Here is a 27,862-nt window from a genome sequence, read left to right on the forward strand (position 1 = left end):
TTCTGCAACCTATCAATGTCTCTCTGCAATCTTTGACAATCCTCTACACTATCTACAACACCACCAACCTTTGTGTCGTCTGCAAACTTGTCAACCCACCCTTCTACCCCCACATCCAGGTCGTTAATAAAATCACGAAAAGTAGAGGTCCCAGAACAGATCCTTGTGGGACACCACTAGTCACAATCCTCCAATCTGAATGTACTCCCTCCACCATGACCCTCTGCCTTCTGCAGGCAAGCCAATTCTGAATCCACCTGGCTAAACTTCCCTGGATCCCATGCCTTCTGACTTTCTGAATAAGCCTACTGTGTGGAACCTTGTCAAATGCCTTACTAAAGTCCATATACATCACATCCACTGCACTACCCTCATCTATATGCCTGGTCACCTCCTCGAAGAACTCTGTCAGGCTTGTTAGACACGATCTGCCCTTCACAAAGCCATGCTGACTGTCCCTGATCAGACCATGATTCTCTAAATGCCCATAGATACTATCTCTAAGAATCTTTTCCAACAGCTTTCCCACCACAAGCATAAGGCTCACTGGTCTGTAATTACCCGGACTATCCTTACTACCTTTTTTGAACAAGGGGACAACATTTGCCTCTCTCTAATCCTCCGGTACCATTCCCATAGACAATGAGGACATAAAGATCCTAGCCAGAGGCTCAGCAATCTCTTCCCTCGCCTCGTGGAGCAGCCTGGGGAATATTCCGTCAGGCCCTGGGGACTTATCCGTCCTAATGTATTTTAATAACTCCAGCACCTCCTCTGCCTTAATATCAACATGCTCCAGAACATCAACCTCACTCATATTGTCCTCACAGTCATCAAGTTCCCTCTCATTGGTGAATACCGAAGAGAAGTATTCATTGAGGACCTCGCTCACTTCCACAGCCTCCAGACACATCTTCCCACCTATGTCTCTAATTGGTCCTCCTTCACTCCTGTCATCCTTTTGTTCTTTGCATAATTGAAGAATGCCTTGGGGTTTTCCTTTACCCTGCCTGCCAAGGCCTTCTCATGCCCCCTTCTTGCTCTTCTCAGCCCCTTCTTAAGGTCCTTTCTTGCTACCCTATATTCCTCAATAGACCCATCTGATCCTTGCTTCCTAAACCTCATGTATGCTGCCTTCTTCCACCTGACTAGATTTTCCACCTCACTTGTCACCCATGGTTCCTTCACCCTACCATTCTTTATCTTCCTCACCAGGACAAATTTATCCCTAACATCCTGCGAGAGATCTCTAAACAGCGACCACTTGTCCATAGTACATTTCCCTGCAAAAGCATCATCCCAATTCACACCCGCAAGTTCTAGCCTTATAGCCTCATAATTTGCCCTTCCCCAATTAAAAATTTTCCTGTCCTCTCTGATTCTGTCCTTTTCCATGATAATGTTAAAGGCCAGGGAGCAGTGGTCACTGTCCCCCAGATGCTCACCCACTGAGAGATCTGTGACCTGACCTGGCTCATTACCTAATACTCTGGTATTTCTTGTTTGGGCTGATTGTACATCAAAATGTGGCACAACTGTGTACCCGTCGGGTTAGTCACTGTTAATAAGAGATCTCACATATGATGATGAATATTTCTGCTTCCCCCACCAGATCGCCATTACCTTATCCTGGAAGTCAGGATGAATATGAGGTACATGCATTCCTTCCTGTACTTTATTACTATTTGTTTTTCAAATTGTTTGTTGAACCATCAAGTTACTGGAAGCCACACTTTTATCTCAGTGGGAATAGCATAGTCCCCACCATCTTGTAATCTGGGTGTGTTTCATTACAGTTCCATTCTAAAATTGCACATGGAGTGGAGCGCATAAAGCCTTTCATCTTGAAGCCTATTAAGGTTACCTAGCAGTTATGACACAACTTCAGTTTGTTCATGGAACTTTACCTTAGAGGTAGTGGATAGTTCCTCTGAGGTCAGTGAGTTGCTTTCTTGCATGGTTCCCTCTAAGCAGCACAGATGGGCAGCCACGCAATAACTGAAATGCTCCCATGCACATAGCCTTTGTTGCCATGCAGCTGGAATTTTCTTTTCTATAATGCTTTTACAGTGCTGTGCAGTTTTCAGGCTGTATAATAATTTCCTGCTCAGAGCAGTGGTTGTTCAGCACAGCTGTAAAAAAAAATTAGAGGGAACTTTGGTCTGTTATTATTTGTATTAATCATACAAATATAGACACCATACTGCATCTGTCCTGTGAGACAATTGCCATCATTTTAGTGTTTTAGTTGCCAGTCTTCCTTGTTGTACAGAATGAAAGTGCTGCATTTGTGGCCATCTCAGGGAAAACCAGGTCCATGAGCGTTTTTAGAACAGGCCATGGAAGATGCAGCAACCTGTTGCCCCAATGGAAACATATGAGCAAAAATTCCCACTGTAACTGCAAACTACCACCCAGTCTTTATCCTCAATGTTGTTCTGAATGGTCCTTCAGAAGTAACGTACTATCTGAATATGCATACTTTATCTAGATCCACAACTCAATGTATGGCTTTAACCTTGTGCTCAATTAGGCATTCACAGGATGGTGAAAGGTTCTTGGTTCCGTTCTGAATCCCATTGAATTAGAGCATTAAAAGGGTGGTTGAAGGAGCATTTCTGCCCTTGCTTAAACTTACCCTAGTGCAAAGGAAACGTTTTCTCTTATTAACGGAATTAAAATTGGATATATTATCACTGACTTAGATGACACAATATTCGTTGTTTTACAGCAGCAGAACAGTACAAAGACATTAAAATTTACTACAAGTTACAAAATAAATAGTGCAGGAGAAAAAGGAATAACAACTTTGTGTTGAATACTGTTGAGAAATCTGATGGCAGATGGGAAGAAGCTGTTACTGAGTCATTGAGTGTGGGTTAAGATTCTATATTAATGCTCCTCCCTTACTCTATCCTCCTCCTTCCCCACTGATGGAAATAGTGTGTAATTTGGTTCACAGCTTAATTCACTTCTGCTGGGTTTGATTGTTCTATTTTTGTTTTATATCAGCGTAAGAATGTGCTTTTCCGCAGTTGGTGCTTGATCAGTATTGGTGGAGGTTAGCAGGAGACTGCATGTTGAATTGGAGTGGTTAATTAGCCTTGCATCCTAAATGTGGACTTCAGTGAAACAGAATAAGAGCAAGGTTTAGATTTCAAAACTTAGCAATCCTATCCCCAGGAGCAAGTTTGCAGACAGCTAGGCATCAGGTCCATATATTTTATCACAATCAAGGAAGAAGAGTTACCTCACACATTCCTTGCATTGGAAGAAGTCTTCTCCCCCCTTTCCCCACTCTGCTCAAGATCAGTGTAATAGATGTGAACCATCAGAAAATTCATGAGGTAAGGTGGAAAGATGGTGACTGTGTGGGAGCACTTTTTCCGGCTTTCCTCTCTGCTCAGGTAAGCCAGCTGTAAGAACTCATCAGAGAACCTTAATAGTCAGACTAGGCAGAAAAACTTGGTAAAGGCTGATTTATACTTCTGTGTCATATTGGCGCCGTAGGTACGGCGTCACCGCAAACCCTATGCAGAGCCAACGCGGATCCCTACGCCGTAGCCTGACGCACACCTCTCCCAAAATGTAACTACGCGTCGCGGCAACGCAGACTGCAACAACTGTGATTGGTCCGCCTGGTAGCATCGCATTTCCTCCTACGCTGCAATAGCCTCCCATTGGGCGACTGAAGGGCAGGGAAGGAACTCTGGCTGCAATGCTTTCCATAAAGCTTTACAGACCCCCGAAATTATGGATGCATTTCGCTTTTACGAAAAAGATGCTCGCTTTAAACTTGTTTACCCTGAGAAAGACTATCATGACCATGAAGCCTTGCACAGGCAGGTGTGTGCGCATGCGTGACGTGCGCGAATTGCAGAGCGACGTAGACACACCAACGCACAAGTATAAATGCTCACAACGCGTGTAGGCCTCTTGTGTAGGTTACGGCGTCCATTTGACGCAGAAGTATAAATCAGCCTTTAGCTTTCTGACATCCACGCTGAGTCGGTAGAGAAGGAAGAGGAAGTAATGTTGTAGTAACATAGTCTAACTGAAACAGATGTTCTATTTAATACAAAATGACAGCATGAGTTTTGAACTGTTCAGCAGCAAGTATTGCAGGCTTCAGTTTAAATTTACATTTATTCTTTTGTTCATCTGTTAAGACCTTTCTGCATCAGCTTGTTAAAAACTTATTGGAAGAAGGGAATGAGCTATACCAAGAGAAGGATTATAAACAGGCCCTGTTCCAATATGTAGAGGCCTTGAACGTAGCCCAGTATGCACAATCAGATGAAGTGGTAATCGCACAACGGTTACTGGAGCACCTCTATGTTAATCGAGCAACCTGCTATTTCAGTATGGTGAGTACTATCAAGGATTTTATAACTTATAATTATTTTTAAGACAAAGAATGCAGCTGCATTAGTTGATATTTATCCTTCAGCCAACATGAATAAAAGGGATTATCTGTCATTTATGTTATTGTGGTTAGTGGAATCTTGCTGCTTGAAGACGGGGTGCAACATTTCCTTCCCTTTCGAAGTACTCCCTTAGATATAAAGTTGTTTGAGATGTTAAGAATCTAAAAATGCGCTTTATAAAGCAACATTTTCCCATTCCTGTTCCTTTGTTTCCTTTTTTGTTTTTGCCTTTTTAAGACCATAAGACGCAGGAGCAGAATGATGCCATTTGACCCATCGAGTCTGCTCCACCATTTCATCATGGCTGATCCATTTTCCCACTCAGCCCCAATCTCCTGCCTTCCATCTCTCCCCACCCCCGTATCCCTTCATGCGCTGACTAATCAAGAATTTATCAATCTTTGCCTTAAATATCCCCAATGACTTGGCCTGTGGCAACAAATTCCACAGATTCACCACTCTCTAGCTAAGGAAATTCCTCCTCATCTCCATTCCAAAAGGACACCCCTCTTTTCTGAGGCTGTGCCCTCTGATCCTAGACCCTCTCACCATAGGAAACATCCTCTCCACATTCACTCTGTTGAGGCCTTCCAACATTTGATGGGTTTCAATGAGGTCACCCCTCATTCTTCTGAATTCCGGTGAGTAGAGGCCCAGAGCCATCAAAAGCTCCTTGTATGATAAGCCTTTCAATCCCGGAATCATTTTCATAAACCTCCTTTGAACCCTCTCCAATGTCAGCACATTCTTTCTTTGATAAGGAGCCCAAAGCTGCTCACAGAGCTTCAACTGAGGACTCACTAGTGCATTATAAAGCCTTAACATTAATCCGTGCTTTTCCATTAACTCTTTTCATTCCCTCTTTTACATTCTTTTTATTTCATTTTCACTTTTGCTTACTGTGGCGGGACAACTTGTGTGATGTAATGGGTTCCTGTGTATGATCTTTTGTTCAAATTTAGCCTCGTCATGCACCCTGGCCCAGCAGGGTGGCGGCTAGGGACGGATAGCAGCCCTGCCCTGTTTTATGGGGAAAACAAAAACGAAAGAAACAAGACAGAGGAATCAAATTCTGCTGTGTATATCATCGTTCAGGAGCCCATGACTGCTACTCAAGTGATCAGCATCAAAATAAAAGCAGTTGTTCATCAACACACAGAAAATGCTGGAGGAACTCAGCGGAAAATGAATACGCAGTCGACGTTTCAGGCCGAGACCTTTCTTTAGGACAGGAAAGGAAGGGGGGAAGATGCCAGAATAAAAATGAGGGAGGGGAATGACGATAGCTTGAAGGTGATAGGTGGGTAGGAAAGATAAATGGCTGGAGAGGAAGGAATCTAATAGGAAAGAAGAGTGGACCATAGCAGAAAGCGAAAGAGGAGGAGACTAAGGGGGAGGTGATAGACAGGTGAGAAGAGGCAAGAGGCCTGAGTAGGGAATAGAAGAGGGGAGGAAGGGGAGGGAGTTTTTTTTCCCGGAAAGAGTAATCGATATTCGTGCCATCAGGTTGGAGGCTATCCAGATGGCATATAAGGTGTTGTTCTTTAATGTGTTGTTATCCCGTGTACTAAAATACTGTGGAAAAACTTTGTTCTGCATGACTTCAATACAGATCATTCCAAAACATAAATGCATCGGGGTAGTACAAAGGGGAAATCAATAACAGGATGTGCTGCAGTGCAGGTAGACAAATAAGGTGCAAGGATACCAATGAGGTAGAGTGAGAGATCAATTGTGTTGTTTTTTAAATGGATGTGAAATGTAGAAAACAGGAACGTTAACTTGGGTCACAGTAGAGATGATATATCTTGGGTGTCCGCAACAGGACATAGATGGGATTAAGAAAGTTAATGGCAACCTTGGGAGAAATTCTCTTTTATTCTGGATGGAATGATGGGCCATACCACAAGGTTGTGGCACGGTACCTGCTTAAGTGGAAGCCCGTATTCAGCAGGGTTATAAGAGCCAAACTTAAAGTGAAAAATAGCAGCATCATCCTGATTCTGCGCGATTCTCCGACAAGTAACAGCGACGAAAAAGCAAAGGAGAAGTTCTGCCTGATGTTGAAGGCAGAGCTAGGGAGAGTACCACCTTTGGTGGGGAAACAGCATCAGTAAAGACTTTACAAATAATGGCTGTAATGTGAACATATGGCACCGTGAATGAAACCTGAGTGGAGTTTGTTGATCTTTGCAATATAAATGTTCAAGTTTTCAGCAGAGCGTTCTCTTAGCAAGCTGATATGGTGTTTCTGAATGGCAAAAATAACAAACACTTCTACACTTGTGATGATCAATAATAAATGGTGATAAACCACTGGCAGCACTGAATGTGAAAAGGTGACCATAGTGCTAAAGCTGGGAAGGGTGAGTTTGCCAAATAAGGGACAGTGATGCTTTGACATTGACATTGCTAAAGCTGCCTGAAGCACTAAAATATTTTGTTCTGTAGCAAAAGAATGTATTTTGGGCATTTACAGTCTTTAATTAAGAGGAGGAGAATACAAAATCAACAAGAACTGGAATAGAGGCAAGAATTTATAACAAGAGAATATTGTTAGACTGCAGGCTAAAGAGAGGATGGATTATATGCCCTATAATCCATTTTATTTTATAATCCTTATATAGATTATATGCATATAAGAGAGGGAGGGGTGGATCCTTTTTATGACCATGTGGAGTCATAAAGAGAAAGATTCCAGGTACAAAGATCCCAGAGGTTATTGGACATGAGCAGTCGAGCATGATGCATGAGGGAAGACAAATAAGACTAGATGGATTACCCAGCAGCACAAACAGAAGATGCAGCTGCCAACGGTGAGCATGGAACCATTTACAGAATGACACAGTTTACCAAAGCCAGACATCAACACTATGCTATACATGTCAGCAGGTGGCTTTCGTGACTGTTAACAGCAAAATAACAAGAAGGATGCATGACAGAGCACTTCAAAGTATTGCTGAATCAGAAACCAACTAAACATAGGGAGGCAAAATAAGATCTTGATGTGACAACACACTACCAAAGCAAGAGATCGTACAAGCTATCAAATCCTTAAAATCTGGAAAGCTTCCCTGCCAGGACAACTCAAATGCAGAATTCTTCAAGGTAAATCCCGAGTTAGCAATATTTATCCTGGCTCCCCACTTGCAACTGTCTGGGAAAGGGAAAGCCAACTGACTGATTGGACCCAGAAGATGCACGGTAAAGATTCCCAACAGGGTCACAGTAAAAATTCCCAAGGAAAAAGCACTCAGTGATTGGCAGGATATGACACTTCTATCAGACCCACTTTGAAAAGAGAAAGCTAGTTTTTAGAATGAGTATAGATGTACTGAGTAGATCTTTAAGCTATGAAACATTATTTTCAAGGATCACAAATCAAGTTTTAATTTGCTGTGGTACAGTATGTTGGCGTGACATACAACAAAAACAACATTCAACAATTCTAAAGAATTAAGAATGGTATAAAACTAAATTAGAGAATAAAGTACAGATATTGAATATAACGTGCATAAGTACCAGCATGTATTTACAATGTAAACAGCATTATAAGGAGTGGTTTAGAGTGCAGTGACTGAGGTAATTGATAAAGTGGGGTGGGGCAGAGCTAACTAGAATAGTTGATCAAATTAGCTGCCCGGAGGAAAGGACTGTTAAGATGGTGTGAACTTTTTGTTTGAATAGCCCTACAACCAAAAGGGGGCTTCTGGAAAAGGCAGTTTGTAGGGTGGATAATCCACTTCAATATTATCATTTATTGAATAATATGGAGAATCGTAGAGGACATGCCAAAAGGCATCAGATGGATGGCCTTCTCATCCCTTGAAGACCCTCTTTACAGATGCTCCTGCTGTCCAGTAACAAACCCAATACCAAATATAAAGAAAAAGAACTACCTGACTTAATGGATTTGATCAGTAAATCGCACTGAGAATTAGTAATAACAGGTCAGATATTATGACCTCCAAAGCTGCCTCACCATCACTGGTGTGGATAGAAGATCACCTTCTCACCAATGAGCAAGCAAACACATTAGGTAGTAGTACCAAACAACAGGAATTCTGCAGATGCTGGAGATTCAAGCAACATACATCAAAGTTGCTGGTGAATGCAGCAGGCCAAGCAGCATCTATAGGAAGAGGCGCAGTCGACGTTTCAGGCCGAGACCCTTCGTCAGGTAGTAGTACCAAGCAGAGGGGTGGATATCCTGAACAGAACTGCTAAATAAAGCCAAGAACATCTTCAGAAGCTGAGATTTGGTCTGGAAATTATTCAAACACAACATTAAAGGCAAGTAAAATTTATCAGATCGTTTGTTGTTCCTTTCCATGCCACGTGGTGCAGTGGCCAATACCTTGCTGTTTTCCTTAGCATTTTTCTGTTTTTTATGAGTCTGAGTTGCTAGTTCAACACTCAACCAAGCACGATTGGAAAGCGCGCAAGGACCATTCGCCTCGAAGTCCGGTGCTGATGTCACTACGCCACCAGCCGGCTATTAGATCTTTTAATGCTTCTATAATGTAGATTTTGGAGAATGATGGAATATGATACTGTCAGCGTGCTTCAGAAACATCCTGAGTGTACTTTTGGCCCAGGACAATCTCAATCCAGTTGTACAAGCATTTTTCATCCAGCCAGAATCTGTGCTGAAAGTGGTGGTTGGTAAGGGGATGGGTAGAGTTCATGGAAGCCAACAATTGGTCTTCAATGGGCAAGGTGAGAGAGCAATTAATTGAGGTATTAAAGCAATTGGGGCTGATAATTGTGTCGCAAGACCTGAAGCGAAGCAGCACTTTTAAGAAAATAATGAAAATAAAAGTACATTTTTCAATCCCAGTGTGGAGCAATGGGGGGGAAAGTACAAATCTGTGTCATTGGATTGCTAACTTTCACTATTCTTGCAGGGTGTTTATGAGAAAGCTCTTGAAGACTGTGAAAATGCTTTGAAGCTCAATGAAAATAACTATCGAGCTCTTTATCGGAAAACCAGAGCACTCAATGAACTAGGAAAGCATAAAGAAGCTTATGAGTGCATCGCCAAGTGTTCCTTTGCTGTCCCCCAGGTGAGTAGGCCTGTTTACAAGCAGTGCAATTCCTTGTTTCAATCCTCACTTGCATTGTAATCTGCAAAATTTACTTGGTCGAGAGACTCAATTCCCTGTTTCGCAAGTCCATCGAATTTTAGAGTCCTAGAGAAATACAGCATTAAAATAGGCTCCTTGGCCCTTCTCTATTTCTGCTTTCTGTTTGCCAACCTTTCTGCTGTCACTAATAGGGTTCTAACCAGATAAATGGCTTTTCAAAGGCATTTTGGAAGTCCAGGTTTTTTTTATGTTTTCTGCACTGCGTTATACCTGTCTTTCATCGTAATACTTTTTCAAAGAATTAAACAAAGATGGTCAAGCTTTAAGCTTTGAATTTTGTGTGACTTTTTCTCTGGATGTTTTACTGCTAACTACGTGAGGCTTTATTTTGAGATTGTGACTCCTGTTCCAGACATCCCAGTCACAGGAAACATTTTGAGATACAGTGCTGAGTTGGCCCTTTGAGCCGTGCTGTCCTGCAATCCCCCAATTTAACCCTAACCTAATCACAGGGCAATCTATAACGACCAACTAACCTACCAACTGGTACGTCTTTGGACTGTGGGAGGAAACCAGAGCACCCGGAGGAAACCCACGCGGTCACTGGGTGAATGTACTAACTCCTTACAGGCACTGGTGGGAATTGAACGCAAATTCCCTGTACTGTAAAGTGTTGTGCTAACCACTACACTACCATGCCGCCTCTGGTATCACAAAATCACAAAATATAATCTGCTGCTCACATTAAGCCAACCCCAGCTGGTCCAAGGTTCCATGAATGTATTCCATTCCCATTTTTAAAACTTAGAATAGTGGACGTAGACTTAGTATTAAGCTTTAGACAATTAGTAATAGTGCTGCGTCCTGCATCAAGCTATTGAAGTAGGCTGCTCGTTTGCTTTGACCACCGAGGCTCTGAAATGAGTAGCTGCCACTGTTCAGCAGGGCATAGCTTCTTCCTGCTTTGAACTTTGTGGCACAGTTGCAATACAGGGCAATGCTTGTGTGATGTGTGGGACCTAAATGCACTGCCTTCTATACTTTAATGCTTTAACAAACTCAGATGTCTCTTGCTGCTCCCATTCTGCCACAGAATTGAGTAGTGAAAAATGCTCCCCTTTCAGAATGTCACTGGGATTATATTGTATCCATGCATGCAAAATCAGTCTCTGACATTATTGAATGGTCGGAAGCATCCAGCAGGAAAAATAAAACTACTTTCAATCATTTTATTCATGATAGAAATATTTGTCACCCACCCAGATCTATGTGAACCCTCAGGGAGAGGCAAACTTGAGGTTAAAAACTAAGCCTCTTTGAGAAAATTATTTAGAAATTCCCCCTCTGACCTCTCTTACAGGATTGGTACCAGTCCAGGTATTTCCCGACACTGTCAACAGTCATTATACGATGTGATTTCTGTCCCGCCCTGTACAAGCTGGCTCGATATTGGAAGTATTAATTGTATCATTGTCCACTGTAAGAGTTGCCGTTTGCTCCTCTTGATTAGAACTGCCAAATACCCAATCCAATTCTGGTTTTGTGCAACTAGGAAATTTGATTAGGAAGGAGGTTGAGGCTTTGGAGAGGGTGCAAAAGAGGTTTACCAGGATGCTACCTGGTTTAGAGGGCATCTGCTATCATGAGAGGCTGGATAAACTTGGGTTGTTTTCTCTGGAGGTTGGGGGCTGAAGGGAGGATCTGATAGAGGTTTTCAACAGTATGAGAGACATAGAGTGGATAAAGAGTATCTATTTCCCAGGGTTGAAATATCTAATACCAAGAAGACATTCATTGAATGTGAAAGGGGGTGGGTTCAAGGGGGATATGAGGGGTAAGTTTTTTTACTCAGAGAGTGGTGGATGCCTGGAATGCACTGCCTGGTATGATGGTGGAGGCAAATACATTAAAGACTTTTAAGAGACATTTGTCTAGGCACATGGATGTGAGGAAGATGGAGGGATAGGGACATTGTGTATACAGGAGGGATTAGTGTTTGGGTGTTTTTGATTTGCTTTTTAGCTGGTTCAGCACAACATTGTCAGCCGAATGGCCTGTTCCTGTGTTGTACGTGTTGATCATTGGCCTTCCCTCACCAAACATTTGAAATTGGTTATTTTACAATCCTTGTTTAGAGAAAGTACTGGCTCAGACCATCTTAGTCCACAGGCCTCAGTTCTGAAAACCTGTCACTAATGGGCTTTGAACATGTATTAGCTGTGTAGGCAGCCTTTACTTAAACACAAAGTTGTTCTGTTGTATCTCCCAACTAGATCACAAGACACAAAATCACAAGACAAAGGAGCAGAAGTAGGCCATTCGGCCCATCAAGTCTGCTCCACAGCTCCCCCATGAGCTAAACTATTCACCCATCTAGTTCCAATTTCCGGCTTTTTCCCCATATCCCTTGATACCCTGACTACTTAGATACCTGTCAATCTCCTCCTTAAACACCCTCAGTGATCAGGCCTCCACAGCCATATGTGGCAATGAATTCCACAAATCCACGACCCTCTGGCTAAAAAAATTTCTTCTCATCTCTGTTTTAACTGGGTACCCTCTAATTCTAAGACTATGGCCTCTTGTCCTGGACTCACCCACCAAGGGAAACAACCTTTCCACATCTACTTTGTCCAACCCTTTCAACATTCGAAACGTTTCTATGAGATCCTCTCTCATTCTTCTATACTCTAATGAATACAATCCAAGAGCCGACAGACGCTGCTCATATGTTAGCCCCTGCATTCCAGGAATCATCCTCGTAAATCTTCTCTGAACTCTCTCCAACATCAGTATATCCTTTCTAAGATAGGGGGCCCAAAACTGCACACAGTATTCCAAATGAGGTCGCACTAATGCCCCATAGAGACTCATCAACACCTCCTTACTCTTATACACTATTCCTCTTGAAATGAATGCCAACATAGCATTCGCTTTCCTTACCGCCAATCCAACTTGGTGGTTAACCTTTAGGGTATCCTGCACGAGGACCCCCAAGTCCCTTTGCACTTCCGATTTTTGAATTTTCTCCCCATCTAAATAATAATCTGCCCGATTATTTCTTCTTCTGAAATGTACAATCGTACATTTGTCAACGTTGTATCTCATCTGTCATTTCTTTGCCCACTCTCCTAAACTGACTTAAGTATCTCTGCAACCTTTCCGTTTCTTCAACATTTCCTGCTCCTCCACCTATCTTGGTGTCATCCGCAAACTTGGCCACAAAACCATTTAATCCACAATCCAAATCATCGATATACATCGTAAAAAGAAGCGGCCCCAACACCGACCCCTGCGGAACACCACTAGTAACCGGCAACCAATCAGAATAGGATCCCTTTATTCCCACCCTTTGCTTTCTGCCTATCAGCCAGTGCTCCACCCATTTCAATATCTTTCCTATAATTCCATGGGCTCTCATCTTATTAAGCAGCTTCATATGCAGCACCTTATCGAAGGCCTTTTGAAAATCCAAATACACAACATTCACAGCCTCTCCCTTGTCAATCTTATTCGAGATTACCTCAAAAAATTCCAATAAGTTGGTAAGGCAGGATCTTCCCTTCATGAAACCATGCTGGCTTCGGCCTATCTTGTCGTGCACCTCAAGGTATTTCATAACCTGGTCCATGAGGATTGACTCCAATACCTTTCCAACCACGGATGTCAAACTAATAGGTCCGTAATTTTCTTTTTGCTGCCTCCTTCCTTTCTTAAATAGCGGAACTACATTTGCGACCTTCCAGTCCTCCGGAACCATGCCAGAGTCTATTGATTCCTGGAAGATCATTTCCAATGCTTCCACAATCTCCAAAGCCACCTCCTTCAGAACCCTTGGGTGCACCTCATCCAGGCCGGGAGACATCTATCCTTAGTCCACTTAGCTTCCCAAGCACTTTCTCTCTAGTAATCTTGACTGTACCTAATTCTATTCCCTGATACCTCTGGCTATCAGGTATATTGCTCATGTCTTCCACTGTGAAGACTGATGCAAAATACTCATTCAGTTCCTCTGCCATCTCTTTGTTATCCATTATAATTTCTCCAGCATCATTTTCAATCAGTCCCGTATTTACCCTTGTCACTCTTTTACTCTTCATATATTTAAAAAAACTCTTAGTATCCTTTTTTATGTTAATTGCCAACTTCCTTTCATAATTCATCTTTTCTTTCCTAATGACTTTCTTAGTTTCTTTCTGTAAGTTTTTAAAGGTCTTCCAGTCCTCATTTTTCCCACTAATTTTTGCTTCCTTGTACGCCGTTTCTTTTGCTTTTATTTTTGCCTTAACCTCTCTCGTTAGCCACATTTGTGCCATTTTTCCATTCATGATTTTCTTTTTTCTTGGAATATATTTTTCCTGCATTTTCCTTATTTCTTGTAGGAATTTCATCCAATTCTGCTCTGCCGTCCCTCCATTTAGTTTACTTTTCCAATTGACTTGGGCCAGTTCCTCTCTCATACCACTGTAGTTTCCCCTGTTCCACTGAAATATCAATACACCTGATACCAGCTTCTCCTTTTCAAATATGAAACTGAACTCAATCATATTATGATCACTACTTCCAAGAGGTTCCTTTACCTCCAGCTCCCTAATCGCCTCAGGTTCGTTACACAGCACCCAATCCAAAATAGCCAGTCCCCGGTGGGCTTCTGGACAAGTTGCTCCAAAAAGCCATCCTGTCAGCATTCTACAAACTCCCTCTCCTGAGATCCATTACCTTCCCGACTTTCCCAATCCACTTTCATATTAAAATCCCCCATAATTATCTTGACATTGTCCTTCTGACATGCTTTTTCTATTTCCAGCTGCAACTTGTAGTCCACATCCCGACTGCTGTTTGGAGGCCTGTATATAACTGCTATTAGTGTCTTTTTACCCTTGCCATTTCTTAATTCTACCCATAAGGATTCTACCTCTTCTGATCCTATGTCCCTTCTTTCTATTGATTTGATATCGTTACTTACCATCAGGGCCACGCCACCCCCTTTACCTACCTTCCTATCCTTCCTGTACACTGTGTATTCTGGGATATTCAGCTCCCAATCACATCCATCATTTAGCCATGACTCAGTGATGGCCACAATGTCATACCTTTTAACCTGCAGCTGTGCAGCAAGGTCATCCACTTTATTTCTAATGCTGCGTGCATTTAAGTACAGTACATTTAGATGGGTTCACCGAAGGGTCGAAATGGGGGTCTTCAAAGGCCTGTTTGGTAATATGTGGGGCGTGAGGATTTTCCTAGCATTCTTTGTTCTACCACAGCCTCCAGTGTGTCCAGTGTGACTCCTATAACAGAGCCAGCCTTTCTAATCAGTTTATTGTGCCTGTTGGCATCACCCGTGTTGGTGCCACTGCCCCAGCATTCCACTGCATAGAAGGTTGTACTGGCGAGAAAAGACTGGTAGAACATGTGACTCTCCTGCCTGATGGTAGGGGGAGTCAAAGAGATTGTTGGATGGATGGGAGGGATCACTGTCAATGCTAAGTAATATACCTTATCGAATGGTTTCTCCATTTTTTATTTTGGCGTGTGCCTGCGTGCGTGTGTCCGTGGTTTTTCATGGCTTTTACAAGGCGCGGAGCGAGAGAGAGACTGTGTGGCACACCACTCCTCACACAGATATTTTCGCAGTATATTTCCCTTTTGATGGAAAGCGTACTCGGGAGCGGACCCGACTGGTTTCGAACCCGGGAACCTCCGCTCCCGGGTCTGGCGCCGATGTCACTGTGCCACCAGCCGGCCCCCGGTTTCTCCATTTCTAATATCTTCCTGGTTTCCCTAATCCATAAGCAGAGTGGTGATTTCAAAATATTTAGTTAAATTGTAAGACCTGTTTTTGATCTCTGACTCTGGCAAGCTGACAAAGATCTTTCACAATTCACGTTAAGCATCCTGGATGTCAAAGGCTGAAGGTCGTAAGTCACTGAGCTTAATAATCCTACTTCTCCATAATGAGACCCATTCCACAAGTGCCATTCACATGTGAGAGCAGTTGTTCAAGTTGCTGCTCCCCAAGCTGTGAACATGGGAAGAGGAGAAGATGGCAGTGTGACACAGCTTGCACGACCACTCTGGTGAATGATATCTGTAATCTGTCAAGTAGGGTGCCGTGCACAATCCTGATTTGATGGAGACAGACTTGAGAGATCGGAAGAACATCTGGAGAAACTTCTGAAATGCCTTTCTGGCTGCCGCTGTTACTGTGTGATCCAGAACCTCCGGAGGGGAAGGCCCCGAATCCTTGGCTTTGCTTGTTGCTCGGCTGCCGGGCCGGGGTCGAGGTGCTCGGCAGAGATGGTGCTCAGTGCTCGGTGTCAAAGGGCTGGTCGGAGGCTCAAAGTTTTCGGATGGACTCAGGGTCGGCTGTGGTCGGGTGCTTCCAATGCATCGACAGTTGTCAGTGCCTGGAAGTTTATGGCACGGAGAGTTTCTCCCTTCTGCTGCCTGCTATCGGGGACTATCGGGAGTCGGTCAGAACTTTGAGACTTTTTTTTACCGTTCCCATGGTCTGCTGTTAATCAAATTGTGGTATTGCTTTGCACTGCTGTAACTATATGTTATAATTATGTGGTCTTGTCAGTGTTAATCTTTGGTTTGTCCTGTTTTTTTTGTGATATCACTCTGGAGGAACATTGTATCATTTCTTAATGCATGCATGCATTTCTAAATGACAATAAACGAGGACTGAGTGTCCTCATAATCTAATCTAATTAAGAGCAGCAGGCTTATGGATGGTGCACTATATGTGCAGAGCTTTATGCCTTCCTGTACCTTGCCTCCATTTTATGAACCCATCCCCTTTCCAACAAGAACTACTAGCTGACACAGACCAGGGACTGAACTGGAGACCTTTCATTTTCCTATGCCCATCAATTTGCTGAGGAATCTGGAGAAGCAGCGTCATTGATGACATAGTTATTTCCAAAAATTTACTACAAAAAAATTAAATGAACTTGAGGGATGGGGGGAGAGGGTTAAAGCTGTGGGGTCTGACTGTCGAATAATGTGTTATATACCTTTTATTTGTTCAGGATGAAAATGTGGTGAAATTGACACAAGAACTGGCACAAAAGTTGGGGCTACGGATCCGTAAAGCATACATCAGAGCTCAGGTGCGTGATGCTGTGCTGCTGGGTGTCTGCTCCTCGTTCCTCCTTTATTTTCCCCTCGGAAATGATCGGATATTATAAGCAACAGGAAGGAGACCTAATGAGCCAAAGTTGCTGACTCTATGCCATCAATGTTGGAGTGGATGTTGGCAGGAATGCAGTGTCAGATAGATGGACAATGTTATGTTAAGCCCTTATAAATCACCAGTTCATTCACTGCAGGAAAGCTTAGTCAGAAATTGTTCTGTGTTGTGTTTTTGGTGATTGAAAGGGGTTGCAGCTCATGTTGATGCTGCTAAGTAGATAGTCATACAGCACATAAACAGACCCTTCAGCCCATCATGCTTATGCCAACCACCATGTACCTACCTATACAAATCCTACAAAGCTCTTGGTTTGCAGTCTTCCATGCCTTGGTGATTCAAGTGCTGGTCTAGATACTTGTGAGAGTACTTGTTTTCACCACCCATGCAGGCAAAATGTTCCAGATTGCAGCCACAAGTGGCTTGGGGGAAATTCCTCTGATTCCTTCTAAGCATCTTGCTCCTTATCCTAAACCTAAGCCCTCTGTAAGCTTACTCACACACAAGCATCCATAAATTGGGCATTCTCTACCTAGGGACGACCTATATACCACTAGAAACACTCTTCTGGTTACTGGAAAGTGTTGCAATTAAATGAATGGACACTACATAATGGGAAGGGCGGGGACAGTGTTGCCAAGAGTTCAACAGGTTCTGGACAGACAGGTGAACGTCAATGCACGCAGAAGGCATGTCCTTTGTTCAAGGGAGCAACAGAAACGCCCCAAGTTACAGACAGGAAGCTGGTGCTCCTGCCCCTTTCTTTCTTCCATGGTCTTCTGTCCTCTCAGATTCCCCCTCCTCCAGCCCTTTATCTCTTTCACCAATCAACTTCCCAGCCCTTTACCACCCCTTCTCCCTCTCCTGGATTCTCCTAACACTTGCCCCCTTGTACTTCTTCCTTCCCTCCCCCCACCCTCTTACTCTGACTTCTCCTCTTTCTTTACCGTCCTGATGAAGGGTCTCAGCCCGAAATGTCGTCTGTTTACTCTTTTCCATAGATGTTGCCTGGCCTGCTGAGTTCCTCCAGCAGCACTTTGAGTGTGTGTGTGTGTGCTGCTATGGTGTAGTCAAGTGCCTTTGCCTTTTTCTGCATGCCCCATGTTGAAGTCTGAGTAACTGAGTTTGGGTGACACTTCTAAATTTACCAAATTTAAGATGTGGGAGAAGATGAGCAGCAAAAGCCCGAAATACACCTGAGCTAAAAGGCCTGAAAGCTAAAAGTGACTGAGCCCTTGACCTATTTGGGCAAAGCAACTAAGGGTCATACAAGGCTGTATTTGAGGTTCCAGGCACTCGGGGAGAACAGAATATGCAATTTGAGTCAGAAAGAACAACTGCATATGCTGGAAACCTTGAACAACACGCACAAAATGCTAGAGGAACTGAGCAGGTCAGGCAGCCTCTATGGAGGAAAATGAGTAATTGACAATTTGATCTGAGACCCTTTATCAGGACTGAAAAGGAATGAGGCAGAAGCCAGAGTAAGAGGGGAAGGAAAAGGTGATAGGTGAATGCAGAGGAGAAGGGAGGGTAGGACAGTGGGGGGAAGGGATTGAAAAGGGGATAATTTGAGAAGCTGGGAGGTGGAAGGTGGGGAAGGCACACAAAACTTTGGAGGGCCTACAGGTAAAGCATTTGATATTTTTAAGTAGCACATTGAATAGAATTCTTGGATTTTTAAACACGAGATGCTGAAAAAGTAACACACACACACAATGTTGGAGAGGTTTATCAGTGCAAACTGTTTAATGGAGTACAAATATCCCACTGAGAAATGAAGAAATAAAATTTGCATGGGTTCTAGCAACCCTGAAATGGATGCAAAAATGCTTTACTCCAGCATAACCCTGCAAGTTTTTTCTAGAGTTTTAGAATGCACTTTTCTAGTCCGCAGTGTTCAATTCCAGCCACAACACTTTAGGCTTGAACTCAAAGCCTTAGAGTGGATCCAGTGGAAGTTTAATAGAATAGAGATAAGGGACTATTTGTAGAGGCTGGAAAACTGGATTGCAGGGAAGTTTAAGGGGAGATTTAGTGTTTATGGTTATACAGAATAAATACAATGATCCAAATGGCTGTATGATCTTTGTGAGGCAGAAATAGCTGAGGGTGAGAATTTTTTGTTAAATGTTGATTAAACAAAATGGATGTAAATATGAAAGAGACTGAATATGGGCAACACTAATTGAACTAATTTGCCGATACTTATCTAGTTGGTAACTGGAAAGATCTAAGTACTTGTTGGGCTGCAGAAGACATGGATTGAACCAAGTTGAGTTTCAAGTGAAATTTATTGTCATAATCACAAAAACAGTGAGGTACAGTACGATGGAAAAACTTGCAACAGTATCATAGGCATTGTTCAGTCAACACACAGAATTTAAAATCATACATAAAGTTTGAATAAAAATTATACCAATGAGAGTAAGTGGTTCCTCTTTCAGAGAACTGCCATAAGTTTGATGTGGTAAATGACCAACTGAATTGTATGATTTTTAGGGTTCTGCAAGGAAGTTGTTAATTTCTTTCAGTGAAAAAAATACAGTCAGTCTTCAAAATGACGAGGGTTTAGAAATTCCCTTTTTTTTTAACTTCCTATTTTTTTAACAAGCCTCAGTCTACCTCATTAGACACCTACTGAAAAACTTAATCAAGCTTGTCAGACATAACCTATCCTTTACAAATTCAGGTTTAAAAATATGGTTTTAAGAATGCAGCATTCCAAACGATGATATTCTGGTATGCATTGTTAATAAATTGCTTAGTTGTGTTGAGCCTAAACACAAGAGATTCTGCAGATGCTGGAAATCCAGAGCAACAGACACAAAATGGTGGAGGAATTCAGCAGGTCAGGCAGCACCTATGGACATGAATGAACAGTCGACGTTTCGGGCTGGAGCCCTTCTTCAGACCGGTTGATAGCTTTTTCTTATTTTAGCTGTTCTTGAGCAAGCTCCGTATTTATACAAATGGGTGAAGTTAATTTTAGTCAAGTCTGAAGCCAGGAAATTTATGTGACTGTACTCAGTTTTCCACCCCACTAATCCCACTAATTCTCTTTCTCAGCCTGATGTGGATACAGGGGGTCGGACTACAATTGGAAATTCCGTGAACAGTGGGCATGTAAGTTGACTTCTGAGTTGTTACTCCACTGAGATGTTTCTTTCAGGAAAAGTTCACAGAGAGAAAAATTTCTGTGAACGGAACTGTAGTTTGAATGATAATTAATAAATTCAAGGATCCAGTATCCATGTGGGGATGCAAAGGAAATTACTGACGACTTCTGCATTGAACTAATCAAAAATTGGTTAAACAACCAGACACTGCCTCTTGTATTAAATTCTCTGAGGTCAAGCAAAGAAAACTTTATCAAACCTCTAAAAAGATGTTTACCTGCATCTTTTTTTTCATGATGGATTTTTAGACTCTGCTTCTGAAGTAGTTCCACTACTTGATGGAGAATAGTACAAAAAAATCTTCCGACATCCCAGTGCAATAATGAAGGGCTGGCACACTGTCTTTTGGATAAGACAGAAAAGCTAGGAACTACATGCTGCATTACTTGACGGAGGAGATTATCTTCAAGAGGGACCTAGCTGATCCCTCAATTAACTTCACTGAAAAAAGCAAGCTCATTTGGTTATTTATTTATTGAGTTACAGCACGGAATAGGCCTTTCCAGCCCTCGAGCTGTGCGGTCCAGCAATTCCCTCTATTAATCCTAGCCTAATCATGGACAATTTACAATAACCAATTAATCCACCAAATGGTAGGTCTGTGGAAACTGGAGTGTCGGAGGAAACCCACACAGTTATGGGGAGAACATACAGGCAGCGGTGGGAATTGAACCTGAGTCACCTGTACTGTTTAGTGTTGTGCTAACCACTATGCTACTGTGCAACCCATAATATTTTATTGTTGTTTAAGGATCCTTCCCGTGAATGGCTGTTCTGCCTAATTCACTCTTTGTAGATCTAAAGTTTAAATTAATATTTAGAAGTATTGTACATATCCAGCAGAACGTCACCATGGTTCACTGGCGCCATCTTGTCTCACTTGCTCTAAAGTGGGTATTTGCTTACACTGAAACTTATTTTCATAATGTTACTCATGTATGCTGCTACCTATATCATTATGTAATTATGGTGAATAGCTGAGATACTAATTGGAAAAAAATTGCCATTTATCCCTCTACGTTTCCTGCCACTCACCAATTTCCAAACAAGTACAAGAATTTGGCTTAATTTGCATTAAATTCAATATTTGCTAGAAGTTGCCTATTTGGATCTTCTGATAGCCTATATTCAAGCCTCTGCCCACTTATACAGATTCAAAATCAGGTTTAATATCACTGGCGTATGTCGTGAAATTTGTTAACTTTGAGGCAGAAGTATAATGCGATACATAATAATAGAAAAAATATGAACTATAGTAAGTAATTTTATATATATATATATGTGTGTGTGTGTGTGTGTCTCTATCTATCTATCTATATATATATATGTATGTATGTTAGAATCAGGTTTATTATCACCAGCATGTGGCATGAAATTTGTTAACTTAGCAGCAGCAGCAGTTCAATGCAATACATAATCTGGCAGGGAGAGAGAGAAAAAAATAAATAAAATAAAGCATAATAAATAAACAAGTAAATCAATTACAAATGTTGAATAGATTTTTAAAATGTGCAAAAACAGAAATACTATACATTTTTAAAAAAGTGAGGTAGTGTCCAAAGCTTCAATGTCCATTTAGGAATCGGATGGCAGAGGGAAGAAACTGTTCCTGAATCACTGAGTGTGTGCCTTCAGGCTTCTCTATCTCCTACCCGATGGTAACAGTGAGAAAAGGGCATATCCTGGGTGCTGGAGGTCCTTAATAATGGACGCTGCCTTTCTGAGACACCGCTCCATAAAGATGTCCTGGGTACTTTGTAGGCTAGTGCCCAAGATGGAGCTGACTAGATTTACAATCTTCTGCAGCTTCTTTCGGTCTTGTGCAGTAGCCCCTTCACACCAGGCAGCGACGCAGCCTTTCAGAATGCTCTCCACGGTACAACTATAGAAGTTTCTGAGTGTATATATATATATATATATATATATATATATATAATATGTTATTTAGACATAACCTTTCATTTACAAATCACAGTCAACCCTGATCAGTTCATTAAATGATAAGAGACTGGGTACTGTTATGTTCTGACACCTAGGTATCCTTGTGTGTAAATCTCTGAAAGTTAACCTGCAGAAGCAGCAAGTGATTAGGAAGGTGTATGTTGGCTTTTATTATGAGAGGGTTTAAGACAGGAGGAGTAAAGAGGCTTTGCTGGAATTGATATTTGGTCTAAGTGAGATTCCACACCTGGAATATTATGTATAGTTTTGTTCTGTTCATCTAAGTAAGGATATTCTTGTCAAAGAGTGAGTACAAAAGAGTCACAACTGGTTCCTGAGATGCTAGGTTCTTTACAGTTTAAAAGAACAGAAGAAATAGCATTGAAATGTATAAATTCATATAGGACTTAATAGAGTGGATTCAGTGAAGTTTCCTCCTGACTGAGATGTGTAGAAACAGGTTGGGTGGCAGATGTGTAGGTCTGAGCTAAGGAGAAATTTCTTCACTCAGAGGAAAATGAATATTTGGAATTCTCTACTCTGGAAGGCTGTGGAACCTCAATCATTGATTTCAATCAAAACAGACTGATAGGTTAAAGAAATTGAGAGATATGGCAGAGTCCCAGCAGGATGGTGCTGAGGTAGAAGAGCAGCCGTGGTCTTGACGAATGGCAGAGCAAGCCTGAAGGAAAGGATGACCTACTCCTGCTCCCATTTCCAAAGGTCTTAATTCAAAATGTTATTATTTTAAAAATATTTAATCATTGTGTCTTTCCTGACCATAGATTTTCTTTTTTTTTTGCTTTTTGAACCATTGCTTCTCTCTCTATTCTTGGATAACACAACCAAGTCCAGCTCTGTAATCAAAAGGCGTTCCTAATATTTGAAACCCTTCATCGATCATATCATCATGTCATGTTGGTTAACTAGCAAACTTTCTTTGGCAATCCTGTCAACATTGTAAGCCACTCTTTGAATTCTCCCACAGGTATCCATAAGTGGCACAAGTGATATAGATGATATTGAGTCAGGTAAGTTTCTGTTTTGTTTCTCTTGTGTAGAAAAATGAATCATCACCGCAGCCAAAGAGGACAACGGGTCGTGCTTTCTCCAAGCCCATAGAAGTGCCCTGTCCACCTCTTAAATTGTCCTTTCAACAGTTTAATTGGGTCTATCAGGCATCACCTGTCCTTCTAAAAATAAAAGCATTGTCATACGCTTTAGTGCATATATGCACTGGTGCAATAAGTCAAGTCGTCACTTTTTATAGTCATTTCAACCATAACTGCTGGTACAGTACACAGTAAAAACGAGACAACGTTTTCCAGGACCAATGTGCTACATGAAACAATACAAAAACTACACTGAACTATGTAAAACAACACAAAAACTACACTAGACTACAGACCTACCCAGGACTGTATAAAGTGCACAAAACAGTGCAGGCATTACAATAAATAATAAACAAGACAATAGGCACAGTAGAGGGCAGTAGAGGGAAGAAACTTTAACATACGAGGAGCGTTTGATGGCTCTGGGCCTGTATTCACTGGAGTTTAGAATAATGGGAGGGATCGAATTCAAAGCCTATCTAATATTGAAAGACCTAGATAGAGCGGATGTGGAGGGGATATTTCCTATACTGGAGGAGTCTAGGACCAGAGGGCACAGCATCAGAATAGAGGGTCGTCCGTCTAGAACAGAGATAAGGAGGAATTTTGTTAGCCAGAGGGTAGGGAATCTGTGGAATTCATTGCCTGAGGTGGCTGTGGAGGCTGAGTCATTGGGTATATTTAAAGCGGAGGTTGATAGTTCTTGATTAGTCGGGATGTCAGAGGTAACAGGAGAATAGGGTTGGGAGGGATAATAAATCAGCCATGGAAGAGTGGTGGAGCAAACTCAGTGAGCTGAATGGCCTAATTCTACTCCTATGTTTTATGGTCTTATTATCTCCTTCTATTTTAGACATATTGTGTGGTGATTTTTATGTCAGCAGATGCCTTCTAGGTGCCCCGATAAGAGCCAGACTCCCCACACTGGACTTGTTGGTGCCACAGTAGCATCGCGGATAGCGCGACACTGTTACAGATCGGGGTGTACCAGAGTTCAGAGTTCAATTCCAGCACGGTTCTGTCAGGGATCTTTGCACGTCCTCCCTGTGGAATGTGTGGGGTTTCCCCCAGGTGCTCCGGTTTACTACCACAGTCTAAAGACATACCCAGTAGGTTAATTGGTCATTGTAAATTGTCGTAGTTATGAGGTTGCTAGGGCAGCGTGGCTTGAAGGGCTGGAAGGGCCTTCTCTGTGTTGTATTGCTAAACAAACAAACAAACAAGTAAATAGCCAGGCCTGGTGGAATAGCTGAGTAGACTTGATGGGGTGAATGGCCTAATTCTGCCCTATATTTTATGGTCTTAAATGCAGCAGGTCACTGGCACACAGATAAGCAGATTCACACGAAAAATGTTAATTAAACATAAACTTTATATATTTTTTACAAGAAAGACATAATTAGAACAAAAATGATGAAGTCCATGGTGGATTGTTATTGATCAATTCCCTTCTTTTGTGCAGTTGTAAGAAACCTGAGTACAATGAGTTTGAGCAGCATATAAACAAGACAATAGGCACAGTAGAGGGAGGAAATTTTAACATATGAGGAGTATTTGATGGCTCTGGGCCTGTAACCTTATGGTTTCCATCGGGAAACTCAACTCTGAATTGTCTGTTTCACATGGAGGGTTATGGTCATTGAACAGTGAGGCTTTGCAACCTACACAAAATATGAATGTCATGAAGTTTGGGGACTGAGACTCGAACCTGGTCACTTGACCCAGTATTCCATTCCTTGAGCAATGATTGTTCCTCAGGAATTGATTAGACCCTCAACTGTCCTACCCCTGCCTTCCCCACTTCACGTGCTTCCCTCCCTTCCACAATCACCGTCAGGTTTCCCTTGTCCTCGCTTTCTCCCCATCAACCTTTCAACAAAATGATTACCTTTGAGCACTTCCTGTGTAATGCCATTACTAAATATATCTTTCCCTCCTCAGCTGTCACACTACAGCATTCCAGAGGGACAGTTCCCTACCTAACACTTTGTTTATTTTAAATGCAATCACCCCATTTGTGATATAGTACTTTCTTCTACAAGTACACTCAGCCACACTCAGGTTGGAGGAACAACACCTTATATTCCGTCTGGGTAGCCTCCAACCTGATGGTATGAACATCGACTTCTCTAACTTCCGCTAAGGCCCCACCTCCCCCTCATACCCCATCTGTTACTTATTTTTATGCACACATTCTTTCTCTCACTCTCCTTTATCTCCCTCTGTCCCTCTGAATATACCTCTTGCCCATCCTCTGGGTCGCCCCCCCCCCCCGTCTTTCTTCCCGGACCTCCTGTCCCATGATCCTCTCGTATCCCCTTTTGCCTATCACCTGTCCAGCTCTTGGCTCTATCCCTCCCCCTCCTGTCTTCTCCTATCATTTTGGATCTCCCCCTCCCCCTCCAACTTTCAAATCCCTTACTCACTCTTCCTTCAGTTAGTCCTGACGAAGGGTCTCGGCCTGAAACGTCGACTGCACCTCTTCCTACAGATGCTGCCTGGCCTGCTGTGTTCACCAGCAACTTTGATGTGTGTTGCTTTCTTCTACAAGTGTTGGAAATGCCTGATGATCTCCTCCCTTCCTAACATCCTGGGCTCCAAGTATATAGTTTCCAGATGAAGCAGTTCCTTATAATGCTCAGTATGCATCTGCTGTATTCCACTGCAACCAAATTCAGATTGAGGACTGCTTTGCTCTGATTCATTCTGCAAGTCCGAGCTTCTGGTTGCATGCCACTTTAATTCTGCATCCCATTTCCACACTGTCCACTCTGTCCTTGGCCTCCTAAACTATTTTAATGAAGCTCAACGTAAGCACGGTAGCTCAGTGCACACAAAATGCTGGAGGAACTCAGCAGGTCGGGCAGCATCTATGGAGAGGAATAAGTTGATGCTTCAGGCTGAGTTCCTTACCATAGATGCTACCTGACCTGCTGAGTTCCTCCAGCATTTTGTCTGGATTTCCAGCATTTGCAGAATCTCTTGTATTTATGATTTACTGCTCATTTTCTAATCAGCCAAATGCAGTCAATCCAACATCATTTAACAATTTTGGTTGGTATTTCTGTTGTTCTCCATTCTTCATAGACAGGATTGAAGATTTCTTGCTTCCTCTGTAGTTTTGTGAGTTCTGGGGTGGCTGCTGAAGCCAATATTACGACCACAGACTTCTACATTTCGACAGGAGTGACTGATGGGGCGGGTGATTTGGTAGTTTCAGAGATGGTATGCTCCTCCTGCCACCAACACTGGGATTGTGTCTGCTCCCAAAGCATGGACTTCAGGTTCTCACTGCCATTCCAAATACTCCTGATCCAATTGGAGCAGTTATGGCCTCATAACCTGTTTCCTCCCACAGCAGTTTGTGTTGGGATTCTGATGCCAGGCGTGCTCACGAATTGGCCAGCCCAGTGTAACTGTTTAGAGAAACCAGAGCTCAAAGCTGGTGCTGGCCTGGCAAAGGATGCTGCTGTTCTCTTACCCTTCTGATGAACTTGGAGGATTTTGCAGAAGCAGATCTGGTGGTTTTATTTCCAGTACTGTGAGAAGCCTGGTGCATTGAAGGCAGTGGTGACTTTCATCATCCATGTCTGCCTTTGCCAAGAGGTTGAAGGAGGAGGAGGAACGTCGACTCAGACCATGAGAGGTCTGTGTCGGGCATTTTCGTGTCTTACAAGGCGCAGATTGGAAGTCTGTGTGGGGCACCACTCCTCGCACAGACTAGAGCAATGTGTGATTAAGTGCCTTGTTCAAGGGCACAAACACGCTGCCACACTGAGGCTCGAACTAGCGACCTTGAGATGACTAGACGAACGCCTTAACCACTTGGCCACGTGCCCAACACAAGAGATTCCTCCAAGAAAAAGGGACGTAATGTAACAGGGTTTTGTCTATCTTTATTTTTGGCTGGCACTGCAATGCAGTGGGACAGATTGGTGGAAGGTCTTGGTTTTGCGAATGTTGAGTAAAAGACCTATCTTTTTCATATACTTTAATGAATGAATTGACAGGGTCTTGGAGTTCAGCTTCCAAATGTGTACAAACACGAGAGTCATCTGCATACTGAGGTTCAGCTTCTGAGGTGTGAGGTGGTTGTGGTTCTAGTGTGAGGTGACCATAGGTTAAACAGTTTCACAGTTGCCCTCAGAACTAGTTTCACTCCCACAGGACATTTGTGTCAGGTGCAACGTAATATCGTGGTAAGCAAGATTTAAAAAATAACGTATACTATTTAACACTGACCCCAGTCTTCACTGAAACTGTCTCCAGTGCAAAATTATTGATTAACATCAAGACTTGAACATGGCCGAGTACATTTGGAAGATGGAAACAAATTTCAGTGGGCATTTTATTTTGAAGAGGATTTTCCTCACTCATTCCTGACTGATTCCTTTCCCAGGATGGGAATGGCTTATACAACGGTGTCACAAGTAATTTCTTTACCCAGAGAGTGGTTGATGCGTGGAATGCCCTGCCAAGTATGGTGGTAGAGGCAGATACATTAGGTGCATAAAGAAACTCTTAAATATACACATGGATGATAGAAAAAAACGGAAGGTTATGTAGGAGAACATAAGAAATAGAAGCAGAAGTAGGCCATCTGGCCCGTCGAGCCCATTTAATAAGATCGTGGCTGATTTGGCCATGGACTCATCTCCACCTACCTGCCTTTTCCCCATAACCCTTAATTCCCCTACTATAAAAAAAATCTATCCAACCTTGTCTGAAATATATTTACTGAGGTAGCCTCCACTGCTTCATTCAGCAGAGAATTCTACAGAGTCACCACTCTCTGGGAAAAGCAGTTTCTCCTCAACTCCATCCTAAATCTACTGCCCCGAACCTTGAGGCTATGTCCCCTGGTTCTAGTCTCACCTATCAGTGGAAACAATTTTCCTGCCTCTATCTTATCTACCCC

At 42.5% G+C, this 27,862-nt stretch overlaps 1 protein-coding gene across 1 annotated transcript in view; it reads left to right on the forward strand.

Moving 5' to 3' along the window:
* The window catches only part of zc3h7bb (zinc finger CCCH-type containing 7Bb), a 102,964-nt gene that overhangs the window by 14,895 nt on the left and 60,207 nt on the right, over nt 1-27,862 (forward strand). The window contains exons 3-8 of the mRNA XM_063062708.1: nt 1,613-1,652; nt 4,170-4,367; nt 9,335-9,493; nt 16,552-16,632; nt 19,782-19,838; nt 22,821-22,863. Of these exons, the coding sequence (XP_062918778.1) occupies nt 1,613-1,652; nt 4,170-4,367; nt 9,335-9,493; nt 16,552-16,632; nt 19,782-19,838; nt 22,821-22,863 (578 nt within the window). The remainder of the gene's footprint in view (nt 1-1,612; nt 1,653-4,169; nt 4,368-9,334; nt 9,494-16,551; nt 16,633-19,781; nt 19,839-22,820; nt 22,864-27,862) is intronic.

The sequence above is a fragment of the Mobula hypostoma genome, chromosome 11 (genome assembly GCF_963921235.1).
Source record: "Mobula hypostoma chromosome 11, sMobHyp1.1, whole genome shotgun sequence".
Lineage (NCBI taxonomy): Eukaryota > Metazoa > Chordata > Chondrichthyes > Myliobatiformes > Myliobatidae > Mobula > Mobula hypostoma.